Raw genomic sequence first — 15,619 nt, forward strand, 5'->3', positions numbered from 1 at the left:
GAGCCCAGCCTGCTTCCCAGGGCTCTTCTGCCCAGAGCAGGTGTCAAGGGGTGTGAGGGTTCAGGTGTGTTTGCGGCCAGAGCGGCCGTGGTGCTCATCGAGGCCTGGCCGTGTCCCTTTGTCCCCAGGCCGATGATGCCCGGGCCGTGCAGATGGGGTTTGCCTGCCCACCCCCCCCCCCCCAACCACCCCCCAGGGAGCACTCGCTCAGGGAGGGAGGACGGGGTGCCGGGCCAGCAGCCGTCTGTGTTCTTCTGTGTTCTTCTTCCCTGCAGGGAGGGTGGTGGCCCAGGGTTACGGGCGTTTTCCTCCTCCCCTGCCCTTTCTGGAGGGCCTTCTTCTGACCTTGCTGTCCTGTCCGCCCACTCTGGCTCCGACCTCGGGCGGCTCCCCGTGGGCCCGGTGCTCTGTGGGATGAATGGGTGCAGGGAGCAAGGGTCCCTGGAGGCGGGGTTCTCCCCACGTGTGGGTTCGTCGTCGAGGGGCCAGCCTGGGGACCGCTCGTGGCCTGTGTGCTGCAGAAGTTCACGCTCCCGCCCAGGGCTGGTGTCAGCGTTTCCCCCTCTTTCCCTCCCCCCCCACCCCACCCCGCTCGGAGCAGGAGCACGGCGGGGTGGTGACGTCCGTGACGTCTGGGTCGCCGTCCGTCGGGGCCGGTGGGCGTCTGCCCTCGCTTCCGTCCCGCCCTGCCGTTCCCGGCCCTGCCTGGTGGTTTCGTCCCTGTGTGTGCACGCGGGCCCCTCCCTCTGCTGGGTCCCGACGACCCCCAGCCCCGGCCCCGGCCGGCACGAGGCTGTGCGTGGGGCTCGCGCGATGCGGCCTCGCGGTGGGCTGGCGTGGGCGGGCGGCGAGGGCCGGCGGGGGCCGGCCCGCGAGGCCCTCTGACGGCCGTGCTCCCCCGCCCCCAGGATGTGGCGCGGCTGGTCGTGGAACGCTCCACCATCATGTCCCACCTGTTCTCCAAGCGCTCCTCGCAGCGCCGAGTCGGACGCCGTGCTGGCGGCCCTGCTCTCCATCTTCTCCCGCTACGTGCGGCGCATATGCGCAAGAGCAAGGAGGGGGAGGAGGTGTACAGCTGGGTAAGGCTGGCGGCCCCCCTCCCCGGGCCCCCCCCACCCCCCCCCCCCACCCCCCACGGCCCCCTCCGCCCAGCCAGCCGCCTTCTCTCCTGCAGTCGGAGTCACAGGACCAGGTCTTCCTGCGCTGGACCGGCGGGGAGACGGCCACGATGCACATCCTGGTGGTCCACGCCATGGTCATACTCCTGACGCTGGGGCCGCCGCCCGCGGTGAGTGGCCTGCTGGGTGGGGGCGGCGGGGCGGGGGGCGGCTCCCGGCCTCCCTGCCTTGCTCCTCGTGCCCCTGAGCCCCAGCCCCGCCGGGCAGGGCCGCGCAGAGGTGGGGGGGAACACCGCTGCCCCCGCCGGGGGCTCTGGGCGGGGGTCCCCGCAGGGTGAAGACGGGACCGTCTCGCTGACCCAGAGTTTCGGGGAGAGCGCTCCGGAGCCCCCCGCGTGGCGGGAGGTCTCCTGAGCCGTCGAGCCCCTCGGATTAAGAAGCCCGGATCCCTGGCGCGTCCTCGCCACCCCGGCCCGTGGCCTTGCGTCATCAGGACGTGATGCCCGTCTGTGTGTCCAGGCCTTCGCGGCCCAGCCAGGGAAGCCCGCGGTTCCGGCCAGCTTCCGCGGACTGTTCTGGCGCGTCATCGCGTGTGGGCGTGGAGGGCGGGGACGGGGCCCCTTGCTGGGGGTCAGTGCCGTGTGGGCTCTGCTGGGAAGGCGGCCCCTGTCAGGAGGGCAGGAGTGTGTGAGCCTTGGGCAGGGAAGGGAGGCTGGCCCTGTGTCAGCCCAGGGGCGTCCCGCGGGGCCTGGGGGCGGGAGGGGGGCGGGAGCCCAGGGACAGCGCCGGCCGAGTCTCACACAGCCCCCTGCGGCAGACCGGCCGGCCTCGTGGTACAGCCCGCGCCCTCAGCTGGAACGGGGTCGCGGAGATCGTGGGGTTAGACCAAGGAGGGGCGGGCACGGCGCGCAGGCCGCCCCTCCCGTCCCTCCGCAGCCTCCGTTCCCACTTGGGGCTCTTCCGGCCCTGGCCTCCTGCCCTGGCGGGGGGCGGGGGGAGGGGTCTCACCGCGGAGCTCGGGGTGGCCCTGCCGAACCGTCACGCTGCTCGCCACGTCGTCTCTCCCGAAGCCGGGGACGGCGAGTTCCAGGCGCTGCTGGACATCTGGTTCCCGGAGAAGCAGCCTCTGCCCACGGCCTTCCTGGTGGACACGTCGGAGGAGGCGCTGCTGCTGCCCGACTGGCTCAAGCTGCGCATGATCCGCTCCGAGGTTCCTCGCCTGGTGGACGCGGGGTACGGGCGGGCCGGCCGGGCCCGGGGGTCTGTCGCCGGGGTGGCCCGGCCCCCCGCTGTGGCGCGCCGGGGAGAAGGCCTTGGCCTCCGAGGCTCGGGGCGTTCGTCACTCAGCGGGTGCCCACGGGGCTCCTGGTGTGGCTGGAGCTGTGCTGGGCTTTGGGGCAGGCGCCACGCTGCCCCTGGCCGCCAGCCCCTCACAGTCGGGCGGGGAGGCCAAGGCCTCTCTGGAAGCAGGCGGTGCCAGAGGACAGAGGGAAAGCGGCCCGGGGGTTTCGAGGGGAGCGGGAAGGGCCGGGTCCTCTGCGCTGGCTCTGGAAGGATGTGGGGGCTGGGCGGCCTGCCAGAGGCTGTTCCCAGACGAGGCCACAGACGAGGCCAGCGCGGCGTCTGGCAGGGAGCTCCGGGCAGGTGGAGGGCAGCCTGGGAGGCGGTTCAGTGCGTAGCGGGGCGAGTCTGTGACGCGCAGGGAAGGACACGCTGTAAGGAGCCGCAGGGAGCCAGGGATGGTTCCAGAGGGCTCAGGGGTGAGGGGAGGGGGCGCAGGGGCCGGCACAGTGCCCCGGGGGGCGAGCTGCGGAAAGCCGGTGGTGAGCCTCCTCGTGGGGAGAGGCTGGGGCTTCAGGAAAGACCCCGCGGGCCGGGGTGCCGAGCAGGAGGGGCACCGAGCGAGCGTCCCTCTCAGCCTTGCAGGACCTGGAGCCCCAGCAGCTGCTGCTGCTGTTCGTCGCAGTCCCTTCGGCATCCCTGTGTCCAGCATGAGCAAGCTGCTCCAGTACCTGGACCAGGCGGTGGCCCACGACCCCCAGACGCTAGAGCAGAACATCATGGACAAGAGTGAGAGCCAGGGACACCCCCCCCCCAACCGTGTGCGACACACCCCGGCCAACCGAGCATTAGGGGGCGGCTCCGGGGCGGGGCGGCACTCCCGGCAGGAGGTCCGGCCTGGAGCCTAGCCGCCCTGTCCCAGCACGGCCCGGGTGACAGCGCCTGCCCGGGTTGGAGGCGAGAGACGCTGCGGGGTGCACTCGGCCCCAGCAGGCCCTTCGTGAAACGTCCCGCGGCTCAGCTCTGGGAAGCTCGGGCCTCGGGAAGCCGGGGCGTTGGGCGGGGGGGAGGCGCTTGCTCCCGCGGGCGCGGGGACGTAACCTGGCTGCTGGCTCCCAGATTACATGGCTCACCTGGTGGAGGTTCAGCACGAGAGAGGAGCGTCCGGAGGCCAGACCTTCCATTCCCTGCTCACGGCCTCCCTGCCTCCCCGACGAGGTACTGCCCGACCCCGACCCACACCCCAGCACGCGGACCCGGGGCAGGCTCGTCCCGGCGGGTATCCGACATCCCGCCTGAAGGCCCTGCTCCTCCCGGGCCTCCGCAGGCCTGAGTGAGGCGGGGGGGGCGCAGGGGATGTGGGGGGCGAGGGCCCCTCCGCAGGGCCCGCTCTCGGGTGCCGGGCCCCGCGCTGGACGCCAGCTGGGAAGAAGTCATCCGCTGAAGCCCGTTCCCCTTTCCGCGCAGACAGCGCCGAGGCACCGAAACCCAAAAGCAGCCCGGAGCAGCCTTCGGGCCAGGGGCGGACCCGGGCTGTGACCCAGGTGCGGGTGCTCGGCCCCGAGGACGACTTGGCCAGCACAGTCCTGCAGGTACCGCCACCGCCTGGGACGGTCTCTCCAGAGGCGGGGCGCCCCGGGCTGCCCAGTCCTTCCTCCCGCCCGGAGAGAGGGCCGCTACCCCAGAGCCCACACCCAGATGGGGAGGGCTCCCCGGAGCCAGCCGCCCGGTCAGAGCCGCGCCTCCCCTCCCCGGCGCTAGACGACCCTAGCCCAGCCGCTTGGCTTCCCGGCCGGAACGGAGCTGGAAAACCTACCTCAGGCGGGTTGTCTGGCGTGTTCCACTTGAGACTGGCTCCGGGGGTCCGAGCTCTGAGGGCCGCCTTGCCGTGCTGCGCGTGGGCATCGCTCATGCTGTGCGATTTCGCCCGCCAGAGCGGACGCCTCTCCAGGGCCGCGCACCGTCGTCTGTGCTCGGAACGGTCCTGGGAGCGCTCGCTCCCTGGCCGCCGCCGCCGTCGTGCTTCCTGCCCCCAGGGCTTTCCCCCGTTGCGGACAACGTGTGTGCACGGCGAACCCCGCAAGCCCGGGGCCTCCGTGCCGTGTTCTCGCTCCCCGCATGGCGACGTTCCTGCGGAAGGCTCGCGTCTTCCTGCGCGCGCGCAGGCACACGCGCATTCGCTCTCTCGAGCCGGCTGCTTCCGCTCTCCCCCACCGGCCTGCCCTGACGCTCCCCCCCTTCCTCTGTCCAGATCTTCCCGCTGAGCCCGGGCCGCGGTGGCAGAGCTCCAGGCGCCCGCCCCATCGCCCTCAGCGCTGCAGCAGGCCCTGGGCCAGGAGCTGGCGCAACTCCGCCAGGGGAGCCCCGAGCTGTCCGGCGTCACGGTGCGCCTCCTGCAGGCCGTCGCCACCCCTGCTCGGCTCCCCGCACGGCGGGGCCCTGGTGATGTCCATGCACCGGAACCACTTCCTCGCCTGCCCTCTGCTGCGCCAGATCTCCCAGTACCAGGTGGGCGCGTGTGCGGCAGAGGCCTGGCCCGCGGGGAGTCACGCGGGAGGGTTGCTGCACGCGTTCCGGGGCCCGGGGCCTCGGCCTTGAGTCCACCCTGAGTCCCGGGCCTTCCGCAGAGCTGGCCCCGGCCTCGCCCACCGGCTGCCCTCACGCTGTCCCTGTGCGGGCCTTCGTCCTCGGCTTCCCAGGGCAGGGAGGGAGCTGGCGGCTGCAGAGCCGGGCGTAGAGCCCCACGTCTGTTCGGGGAGGCGCCCCAGTAAGCCGGGGGCGGGGGGGGGGTTACCGGTCCGCGTCTGTCACCCCGACTCGGTGACCCTGCCGAACTCGCTCATCTGCCCGCGTCCACGCGTGCTGTCACTCGTGTGTGCGCCCGTGGGGCGTTTCCTCTTCCTCCCCGAGCCGCAGCCGGGCCGGTTGCAGACGGGAGAATGGCTCGCCGGCTGTGCGGTTTGGAAGGGTCGGAGGTCCCGCCTCTGAGCTGCGGGTCCCCCCCCCCCACAGCGCTGTGTGCCACAGGACACCGGCTTCTCGTCGCTCTTCCTCAAAGTGCTCGTGCAGATGCTGCAGTGGCTGGACGGCCCCGCCGCCTGCAGGCCCAGCTCAAGCTGTTCGCCGCCCAGTACTCGGCCCGCCGCAGGATCAGCGATGGTGAGGGCCTCGGGCTTGCTGCCCCTCCCCCGGGGGGCAGTGGGGAGGGCCCAGTCCGTTTGGGGGTGTCAGCCGTTGGGCTGTGTGGGCCCTGCGTGGGCGTCAGGGTGGACGTGGCCCAGGGATTGGAAGACTGGGGCTGTGGGGAACAAAGCGGGAGCCTTAGCGGGAAGTGGAGGGGGGGAGCCGGGGAGGCGGGCAGGCTGGGGAGCGGGGACGGGGGCCTGCGCCAGACCCCGGGTCACACGCGCGCTTCCCTGCAGCACGGAGCGGGCTCCTGCGCCTCGCCGAGGCCTTGGCGTTCCGCGGGGACTCGGAGGTGGTCAATTCTACTGTCCGGGCCGTGGTCGCCACCCTCAGGTCGGGGGAGAAGTGTGGTGTGGAGCCCGAGCTTGTCGGCAAAGGTAACTCGGGGCCGGGCGCCATGAGGACCCCCAGCCTGGCTGCCGAGCCCAGAGGTCCCTCTCCTAGGTGCCCCCAAAATGGGGCCTGTGGCCAGGAACGGCGGTCTGCCGGAAGGCTCCTCCCCTGGCCGAATAGCCCTGGCCTGTCTGTCCCAGAGTCAGGTGGCCCGGGGCCCGCCCGTGCCCGTCCCCGGAGCTGGAGTGACGTGGAACACGCTCTTTTCCCCGCAGTCCTCCGGGGCCTGATTGAGGCGGGGTCGCCCCACCTGGAGGAGCTGCTGGCTGCTCTCTTTGCCACCGCGTCCCCGACCTGGAGGCCCGTGGCCGTGCTGAGCTCCCTGCTGCTGCAGGAGAAGGAGCCCCCGGCCCCGGGGGAGCCCGAGGCCGACAGCTGCAGGTGGGCTGGGGGCGCTGGGAGGGCTGTGGCCTGCCCGCGCCACCCCCCACCTCTCCCCACCTCCCCCCACCCCCGCCCCAGGCCAGCCGTCTCTGACCCGGCCCCGCATTCCCTTCAGCCCGGAGACCGTGCAGCTGGGACCCTGCTCCGGGCTCCTGGTCGACTGGCTGGAACTGCTGGACCCTGAGGTGATCAGCAGTTGTCCCGACCTACAGCAGAGGCTGCTGTTCTCCCGGAGCAAGGTGGGCTGCGCACGGACCCGGGCCGGCCCCCGCACGGACCGGCTTTCCCTCGGTCCCAGCGGAAGCCCAGGCCTGACCCTCGTCGGCCAGGGGTGGGGGGGTGCCCCGTCCCCTGTGAGCAGTGACTGCGGCGGTCAGGTCGGGTTGCTGGGGCGGGCAGGCCAGGGTGGGACCGGCAGCGCGTGGCCCAGGGCCTCGTGCAGGGACGGGAGGCACCGCTGGCGAGCCTCATGGAGAGCGGAGCCCGGCCCCCCGCCCGGGATGGGTCCCCAAGGAGGCTGTGGGGCCTTGCGGGGCGGGGGCGGGGAGTCTCAGCGGTGATCACACCCTCCTCCGTCCCCGAGCCTCCCGAGGTGCTCCTGCGGCCCGTGGCGGTCTCTGGACCAGCTTCTGAGGTTCTGGAGCAGGAGATGGGGATTTGGGCTTTGTCGTTCCCGTTCGCGCTCACCGTCCCCAGGAAGCTGGTCCGGGCCAGCACATGTTCTGGCTGTGGTGACTCCGGCTGGACCCCACGTGGCCGGGACTGCCTCCCAGGCGGGGGCTCCGGGTCTCGCTGGGAACGGCCTCCTCCCTCTGCTTCCCGGCGGCTCGAGTGGGGCGTCGTCTGCTGACCCTACTCGGCAGAGGACGCCTGGCCGGTCAGCCCAGGTGTCCTTCCTCCGCAGGGCAAAGGTCATCCGGGCCCCCAGGTGCCGTCTTTCCGACCCTACCTGCTCGCCCTCCTCACCCACCAGTCCAGCTGGTCCACGTTGCACCAGTGTATCCGTATCCTGCTGGGCAAGAACCGGGAGCAGAGGTGTGCGTGCCCCCCCCCCCCCCCACGCCCTCCCCTGAGGGCCAGGCAGCGTGGGGGCGGCATTGAGGGGCCTCTGGACATCTGATCCCGTGCTCCCTGCCCCGCCTGGCTTCTTTGGGTGCCTGGGGCTCTTACCCGGAAGGGGGCCCTGCGGTGGGTCTCACCACCCTCGGGATACAGACACCCTCCCCCCGCCGTCCAAGTTTCCCTGCCCCGGGCGTCCAGCAGGGCAGACGGCCAACAGACAGAACGTCCTCTCCTCGGAGGGTGTCCGTCCACGCCACGTGCAGGGGTTCCAGGTGCCGGGGGTGGGCAGGGCCGTTGGTTCCGCTGGTGTGAGATGCGGGGAGGTCAGCTGAGGCGGGGTGGCCCTTACCTAGAGAGCTCGTCGGGAGAGACGTCCGTGGTGCACAGCTTCCACCGCCGGTCACGTCCTGCCCTTCGTTCTCTTGTCGCGACGGTGGTTTGCGTTCTGCGCCTGGAAACCGAGCCAGAGCTGCTGCGCCCTTGCAGGTTCGACCCTTCGGCGTCGCTGGACTTCCTGTGGGCCTGCATCCACGTGCCGCGGATCTGGCAGGGAAGGGACCAGCGCACCCCTCAGGCAGGTGTCGGGTGGGGCGAGGCCCGCGCCAGCGCCTCCGCTCCGGCCTGGCGCTGACGGGCGGTCGCCGGTTGCAGAAGCGGCGGGAGGAGCTGGCGCTGCGGGTCCGGGCGCCGGAACTCGTCGGCCTGGCGGAGCTGATCCTGGCGGAGGCGGAGGCCAGAAGCCAGGACGGGGACGCCGCCGCCTGCAGTCTGCTCCAGGCCCGGCTGCCCCTGTTGCTCCGCTGCTGTCGCGGGGACGACGCGAGCATCAGGACGGTGACGGCGCACCTGACCGGCTGCATCCAGCAGTGGGGCGACAGGTGAGCGGGCCCCCCCTCCCCGGCCGCGGCCCCCGAGGCTGCCGCCCGCGGAGCCCCGTGCGCCCAGCAGCCGCGCCTCGGTCTCTTACAGCGTGCCGGGCAGGCGCTGCCGGGACCTGCTGGTGCAGCTGTACCTGCAGTGGCCAGAGCTGCGGGCGCCCGTGCCCGAGGCCCTGCTGCACAGTGGAGGCGCCACGGGCAGCAGCACCTGCAAGGTGAGCGGGGCGGGGGGCGGGGGCGAGCCCCGGCGGCGGTGAGTGCTGAAAGCCTGCCTCGAGCGGGACGCTCCTTCGGGCCCCCGGAGACCCTCCCCGGAGCCTCTGTCCGTGGAGCGGCGACGCACGCTGCTCGTGGGCCACCTCGCACTCCGCGTGGTCCCGAGAAGCGGGTGTGCTTGGCGTGCGCGGATGGCTCGCTCCTTCCTTGGCCGTGGGGTCGTCCGCCGCGTGGCCGGGCCCGCCCGCTCATGCCCCCCGCCCACCGTGGGCCCGGGGACCGTCACGCGGCACGGCCCGTGTGCGGTGCTTGCCTCCGCTGCCTTGGGCAGATACGGGGCCGGGGCCCAGGCATCCGGGAGGCCTCCCGCCCCTGCCTCCGTGGTGGGATCTGTCACCTTCCCTGTTTTCAGCACAACGTAGGGAAATTGGTTCTTTCTAACCCTGTTGCGTTCGCTTTTTCGTACGTGTCGCTTTGCAGAGTTGAGATCGTGTTTTACGCACCGTGTTGCTTTTTTATCTCAACGTACCACTTTGGCGTTTAGCCGAGGGTGTCTGTCTTACGTGGAGGGTGACTGAATTCCGTGTGCGAGGCTGTCTGGAAGCTTTGGCTCCGGCCTGTTTGACGTGGCCCCAGAAAGCACAGGGGGACAGCTTTCCCGGGTCCGCTGCGTGGCCGGGGCCGGGTGTGGGCCTTCTGCGGGTGGCCCCTGGCCCTCACCCCGCCATCCCCTCAGCTGGACGGCCTCATCCACCGCGTCATCACCCTCCTGGCAGACACCAGCGACTCAAGGTCGTCAGAGAACAGGGTGGCCGACGCTAACATGGCCTGCCGGAAGCTGGCCGTGGCCCACCCCATCCTGCTGCTCAGGTACGGGCGCCCGGCTGCGCTCTGGGTGCCCCGGCAGGGCGTCTGGTGGCTCCTCGCGTCCTGCCTGCGCTCGGGTGGTTTAAGAGCGGGCTCTGCATCTGGAAGCTGCCGGGCCTCGTGGCCCAGTGGCGGCCGTTGGCTTCTTCCTGACTGAGCCGAGTCTGAGCTGGGAGGGCCCGGGCACAGCCCCGGAGGCCGGGTCGGGACACACGGCACGTCGTAGACCTAGAACCCAGTGGGACGGTCAGGGTGGCCAGTTCGGCCCCTCAGGGCGTGCCCCGGAGCTTGTTAGGGGTGGGCCCGGGTGTGGCCCAGGCCACCGACGGACGGCCGGACGGGCGGGTTTCCTGTGGGGTCGAGCGGCCACCCACGAGCACCCTTCGTCGCCCCCAGGCACCTGCCCATGATCGCCGCGCTCCTGCACGGCCGCACCCACCTCAACTTCCAGGAGTTCCGGCAGCAGAACCACCTGACCTTCTTCCTGCACGTGCTGGGGGTCCTGGAGCTGCTGCAGCCGCAGGTGTTCCAGAGCGAGCACCAGGGGGCGCTGTGGGACTGTCTGCGCTCCTTCGTCCGCCTGCTTCTGGTGGGTCTGCCGCCAGCTTGGGCCCCCTGCCTCTCACCGCCGGGCGGTGGGGCTCCCCCCGGGGCGGTGGGGCTCCCCCGGGCCAGGCCCGTGTGCCCTTGTTCCTCCTCTGCCCACTGGCACCCCCACGGCTCCCACCACCCTCGGCCCGCTTCTGCCCCTCACAACCTGCCAGGCCTGACCTGCCTCCGTCCTCTTCCGCCTGAGGCTGTCGGGTGAGGGCTTCCTGGGGCCTGTGGGAGGGCAGGGCTGGCCCGCACACCGCAGCAAGGGCAGGGCCAGGGCCCCCTACCCGGTGGCTTCTGCCCCCCACCCTGGGCACCAGCTCCTGCTTCTCGTGCGCCTGGGGACACAGCTCGTGTTCTGCAGCCGGGGCTCAGCACAGCCCTCTCTGCGGCCTTGCTGCCTTGCTGGGGTCTGTCGTCCATCTGCTTTCACGCTCCAGCTAGCCGTCTGCCTGTCCACGCTGGCAGTTCACGAACGGCAAGGCCGTTTGGAGACTTTAGCGTGGCGGCCGGCAGGCGGGTGGCGTTGCTGGTGTCTGGGGGTCCGTCCTGAGGCCTCCAGGGCAGGTGTGGCGGGCAGGGTGGGGGCGCCGCAGCTGTGAGCACCCGGCTTCCGCTTTGCAGAGCTACAGAAAGTCGTCCCGCCACCTGGCGCCCTTCATCACAAGTTCGTGCACTTCACCCACAAGTACGTGACCTGCAACGCCCCGGCGGCCGTGTCCTTCCTGCAGAAACACGCGGACCGCGCTGCAGTGAGTGTGTGTGTGTGTGTGTGTGTGTGTGTGTGTGTGTGTGTCCGGCCTGCACAGGCTCCGGCAGGTGAGGGTCCAGCCCAGCCGGAGGGAAGGCTGTGGGAGGGCAGTCAGTGCTCGGGTCGGGGCGGGGGGGGACGGGAGGGGGCACGGGGGGGTCCCTGAGGCAGGGTGGTGGCCGGGAATGGACGCTGCCTGAGGGTTGGGAGCCCGGTGTGGGGAGGGGTGGGGGGTGGGGGGTGAGGGCTCGGGCCCGAGTCCCACTTCTGTTCTGAACCCGCTCCCGGAAGCTCCTTGCCTCCTCCCACACCCGCCCATCCCGCCCCTGTGGCGTCTTCCTCACGGAGAACCTGTGTCCTCCCCAGCGACCTGTCCTTCGACAGCAGCGATCTGGTGGCTCTCAAGTCCCTCCTCGCAGGGCTGAGCCTGCCCAGTAGGGACGGCAGGGCCGACCGGGGCCTGGGACGAGGAGGGCGAGGGTGAGTGGGCCCCTCAGGGGCGCTGCCGGGAAGGGGCTGGGGCTACGGGGCGTACAGGGGCAGCTGTGAGGGAGCGGGCGGGCCCCGTGCCCCTGGCAGAGTCCGTCGCTGGGCTCTGAGCGCTCGTGCTGCCCCCAATTTCGCCGAATCATTTGGTGGAGTTTGTAGAAACCTCTGCCGTGGGGCCCGCGCATGCCTTTATTGGGCGCCCGCTGGGTGCCAGGGGCCTGCGGCGGGGCGGGTCGCCACTCTAGTCTCGAGGTCACGCTCAGGCAGGTGCAGAGAAAACCCTCACTGGGTGTGGCAGGTGGCGGGTCGGGCCGGAAAGTGCCGTCTCCCGGACAGCTCCCAGTGGGCTCGCTGCCCCCCCAGTTGAGTGGGTGCCCGCTGTGTCCCAGGCAGCGTGCTCACCCCCGGGGCAGCGGCTGCAGCCTCCACCCTCCGTGGGATTCCGCAGGTGCTTGGTAGGGACGGCCCCGCTTACGCGCAGGGTCCGGAGCCATGGCGATGAGCGCCAGCAGGCCTCGCCTCCAGGCGGGTGGGTGCTCCCGGCCCGGGTGGCTCTGTTTCCGGCCTGAAGGCACCGACTTCCCGACTTCCAGATGAGAGCTCGGCCGGCTCCCTGCCCCTGGTCAGCGTGTCGCTCTCCACCCCTCTGACCGCAGCGGAGATGGCCCCCTACATGAAGAGGCTCTCCCCGGGGCCAGGCCGTGGAGGGTGAGTTTGGGGGCCTGGCTCCTGCAGACCGGGGCGGCCCTGTGGCGGGCAGGGGGCACCCATCGTGGCCCGTGGTGCCCTGGGTCTGATGGGACACCCGGCCATCCAGAGGCGCGGGGTCCTTGCCGGAGGGGGGGAGCCGGGCTCTTTCCTCAGGGGCTTGAGGCAGGGATGGGCCCCCTGCCGGTGGCCTCACAGGCTGCGGACGCGGTGGAGAGCGGGGACCCCGGAGCCGTGCGGCACCCGCGGGGGGCAGGCCTGACGGGCCGGCGGGGAGCAGAGGGGCTGGGCGGCCGCAGCGGCTCGGGCCTCCCGGGCACGCTGTGGGGCGGGTGTGTGTCTGGGCATCAGCCGACCGGAGCAGAGCGGGGTGTGAGGGGCTGGCCGCCACCTGGCAGCAGGAGTGTCTCGGGACGGCCGGCGACGGGCAGTGGGGACGGCGGTCCCAGTGCAGATCCATGGCCTCCTCCCTCTGCCGGACAAGGGTCGGGGGTGGCGGGGGCACGGTACTTCTGGATGCTTCCTTGTCAACCGGCGCCTACAGTGTGGGGTCGTTGGCCTGAGGGAACTGGGAGCCGGGTGCTCTTCACCCCGAGGCGCTGGGGGCCTCCCAAGCTCACCAGGCACCAAGGGTGGTGTGGAAGGTTCCAGAGGGCACTGGTGCTAGCGTTCTGATAGGCTGCACCGCGTCTGGAACACCACAGCTCTCTCTGTTGGAACCTGTGCAGAGACCAGACCGGGGACCGGCCAGGGTCCTGGTGGTGTCCTTGCTCGGCCCCTGCCCGGCAGGCGGGATGGGGGACGGTGCGGGCTGGGGCTCCTGCCTCTGGGCTGCGTGGGCACACAGAGGTCCCGGCCCGGGTCCAGCAGCCGAGGCCTGGCCCTCACGTGCTCCCTCTGCCCACCTTAGATCTGTTGGAAGTTCTGAGCGACATAGATGAGATGTCTCGGCGGAGACCGGAGATTCTGGGCTTTTTCTCGGTGAGGGAGCTGAGGGCCCGGTCAGCCTTCTGTCAGAAGCGGGCCGCCGCGGGGACGGGGGTGTGAGCCTGGCCCTGCCCCAGGTGCTCCCAGGGAGCGGGGAGCCCAGCCTCGCTCTGGGAACCTATGGCCGGCCGGCCGACGCTTCCCACCTCGTGTTATGAGGCCGTGGGGGTGGGGGCTTGGGGAGCAGGGTCCCCTGCCGACCCTCGCTGCTGTCGCTGTCCTGAGGCCGATGGCCGAGAGCCTGGGGACTGGCGGTCCGAGCTCCCGTCACGCCCCCACCCCTGCAGACCAGTCTACAGCGGGCTGATGAGCTCTGCCGAGGAGCCGTGTCGCCACCTGGCCTTCGGCCTGGCCCTGCGCTCCATCCAGAACAACCCCAGGTGAGCCCCTGGCCTGCCCTGACCCTGCTGGCCGAGGGAGCCCCGGGCCAGACTCTCGGGGGTCAGTTAACCCCTCCGGGGCCTGGCCGCGGGGCTCCAGGGTGGTCTTGGGCGCAGGGGGGAGGCGTCTGTCTGAGCGCGTGTCTTTGCAGCATCGCGGCGGACTTCTTGCCCACGTTCATGTACTGCCTGGGCAGCCGGGACTTTGAGGTGGTGCAGACGGCCCTCAGGAACCTGCCAGAATACACCCTCCTCTGCCAGGGTGAGTCCCGACCCGGCCCACGGGGAAGCGGGCGCTCTGCTTCCCACAGCCCGCTGCCCGTCGGGACCCTGACGTCCGCCTGTGCCGCCCACAGAGCACGCGGCCGTGTTGCTGCACCGGGCCTTCCTGGTGGGCATGTACGGTCAGATGGACACCAGCGTCCAGATCTCCGAGGCCCTGAGGATCCTGCACATGGAGGCGGTGATGTGAGCCCGCGCGGGGGCCCGTCTGCTGGCCGCCCGGTGGTTCCGGGTCAGGGAGGGCGCTCGAGCCAGCGCCGGGCCCGGCAGGGGCAGCGTCCAGAGCCCACGGCCCCGCACAGGAGGATGCCGCCGCCCCGTGAGCCTCGGAGAGGGGCTGGATTTAAATAAAACGTTGTGAATTACCTGAGTGTCGGCTGCCTGGTGCTCGCTTCCCTTGAGACGCCTGCGGGTTGAGCCGGGCGGGGAGGGGGAGCCCGCCCGCCCCCTGGCCCACCTGCCACAGCCCCTGCTCCCTGCTGTCCTGTTCCACCTGTCCGGCCCTGAGCACTTCTGTCGGGTAGGAGCCCCTGGGCCGAGACTGGTCCCCTCGCTCCCCAGAGGGGGCCGCAGGCCCAGGACCCTTGGCTGAGGGCACCAGTGCTGGAAGCCGGTGCCGGCCGAGCCGCCCAGAGCGTCCCCACCCGCGAGTGTCCCCCCCCGGGGAGCTGTGGGTGCTAGGCTGGGCGCCCTGCCCGAGAACGTGGCCCCAGGGGCGCTGAGGGGCAGGGGCAGCGCCCCATAAAGCCGGCCCCACCCCCTTCATGCTTCTCAGCAGCACAGATACCGCCCCGCCTTACCCCTACCGGCTCCGGCTCCCCACCCCTCACCCCCTAGCAGGCTCCCCTGCCCGCTTGTGCTCCGCTGGGGCCACCAGGGGGCGCCGTGGCTAACAAAACTGATCCCAAAGCTGCTGGCTGGGGTCAAGGAGGCGGGAGGCAGACGTCCAGGCGGAACCTCCGCCCCAGGAGGGAGACTAGCCCTGGGGAGTGGGGAGAGTCGCCTCCTTGCCCCGGAAGCCCCTGTGCCCCAGCCTGGCCTCGCTTCACCCAGCGGACAGCGGCAGTGCCCCTCCCGGTGTGGAGAAGGCTGGCGTCCCGCCCCTTCTCCCGAGCCCCTTCCCGAACCCTTGCTCCCAGCCCCCAGCCTCCCTGGTCCCAAGCTCCCGGAAGTTAGCATCCCTAGCCCCCACCCAGTGCAGCACTGAGACCCCAGAAGGGCGCCTCCGAGGCGGCACCCCTCCCCCCACCCCGACCGGAGAGGACGGGCGTTCCGGCTGCTGGGACCCTCATGACCAGAGAGCCCGGTCAACAGCATGTGACCCGGAGCCCCCGCAGGAGGGTGGGACTCTCCCCTGTCAGAACCGCGGCACCAGGGTGTGCGAGGGATCCCAGGAGGCAGAGGAGGCTCTCGGGGGCAGTCTCTGGGGCCCCCTCCCTGCCCAGTCTCGCCAACCTCAGGCCTAAGGTCAAGGCCCCCGAGGGAGATCAGGTCCGGGCGCAGCCTGGGCCCCTGTCCGCCTGGGCTGCCTCGCCTCCTGGTTCTCTCAACGGAACAGCAGCGTCGGCGGGTTCTGAAACCTCCCGGTGGAGAAGCGCGGGAGGCAGGGGCTCCAGCAGCCGCGAGATCCCACCCTTGTCCCCCAGCGTGGCAAAGACCGAGGGTCCCCGCATGGGAGTGGGCGGGCAGGCCGGGCATGCGCAGTGGCCGTGGAGGTGGGGCTGCAGGGGCCTGGGCACGCCTGCAGGGCCCGTAGGGGACGGCGGGCTTCGAATCAGGTGTGCAGTTTCCACCATCACATGGAAGGTGCTGCTGAGATGCTGGCTGTTACCTTCGGCACCGGTCTCCCCTCACCCGCCAGGAAACTGAGGCACAGGGGTGGGTGACGGGCCAGGTCTCTGGTGGGGCCCTGGCTGGCCTGAGGGAGTGCTGGGAGCTCAGGGGCGGAGTCGGTGCCCCGACCCTGGCCGCACCGCCCGTGGGGCCCCTGGAGTGTGGAGGCGGACGGAGGCCAGGCCTGCGCCCCGGTGCGGGGGGTTGGGG

General features: G+C 71.5%; 1 protein-coding gene across 1 annotated transcript in view; it reads left to right on the top strand.

Moving 5' to 3' along the window:
• INTS1 (integrator complex subunit 1) overlaps positions 1-13,946 on the top strand; it is a 29,716-nt gene extending 15,770 nt beyond the window's left edge. The window contains 34 exon segments of the mRNA XM_053893794.1: positions 909-974; positions 976-1,038; positions 1,041-1,079; positions 1,175-1,292; positions 2,189-2,351; positions 3,011-3,080; positions 3,083-3,188; positions 3,519-3,617; positions 3,867-3,991; positions 4,651-4,710; positions 4,712-4,810; positions 4,812-4,907; positions 5,412-5,493; positions 5,496-5,558; positions 5,822-5,962; positions 6,194-6,359; positions 6,478-6,601; positions 7,267-7,397; positions 7,911-7,998; positions 8,076-8,302; positions 8,394-8,517; positions 9,255-9,388; positions 9,782-9,974; positions 10,604-10,640; positions 10,643-10,739; positions 11,097-11,193; positions 11,195-11,210; positions 11,813-11,907; positions 11,909-11,927; positions 12,838-12,908; positions 13,202-13,216; positions 13,218-13,294; positions 13,447-13,556; positions 13,651-13,946. Coding sequence (XP_053749769.1) covers positions 909-974; positions 976-1,038; positions 1,041-1,079; positions 1,175-1,292; positions 2,189-2,351; positions 3,011-3,080; positions 3,083-3,188; positions 3,519-3,617; positions 3,867-3,991; positions 4,651-4,710; positions 4,712-4,810; positions 4,812-4,907; positions 5,412-5,493; positions 5,496-5,558; positions 5,822-5,962; positions 6,194-6,359; positions 6,478-6,601; positions 7,267-7,397; positions 7,911-7,998; positions 8,076-8,302; positions 8,394-8,517; positions 9,255-9,388; positions 9,782-9,974; positions 10,604-10,640; positions 10,643-10,739; positions 11,097-11,193; positions 11,195-11,210; positions 11,813-11,907; positions 11,909-11,927; positions 12,838-12,908; positions 13,202-13,216; positions 13,218-13,294; positions 13,447-13,556; positions 13,651-13,766 — 3,327 coding nt within the window. The 3' untranslated portion in view covers positions 13,767-13,946.
• The last annotated feature ends 1,673 nt before the right edge of the window (positions 13,947-15,619 follow it).

This window comes from Panthera pardus, unplaced genomic scaffold (assembly GCF_024362965.1).
Source record: "Panthera pardus isolate Hobbes unplaced genomic scaffold, ASM2436296v1 HiC_scaffold_4, whole genome shotgun sequence".
Taxonomy (NCBI): domain Eukaryota; kingdom Metazoa; phylum Chordata; class Mammalia; order Carnivora; family Felidae; genus Panthera; species Panthera pardus.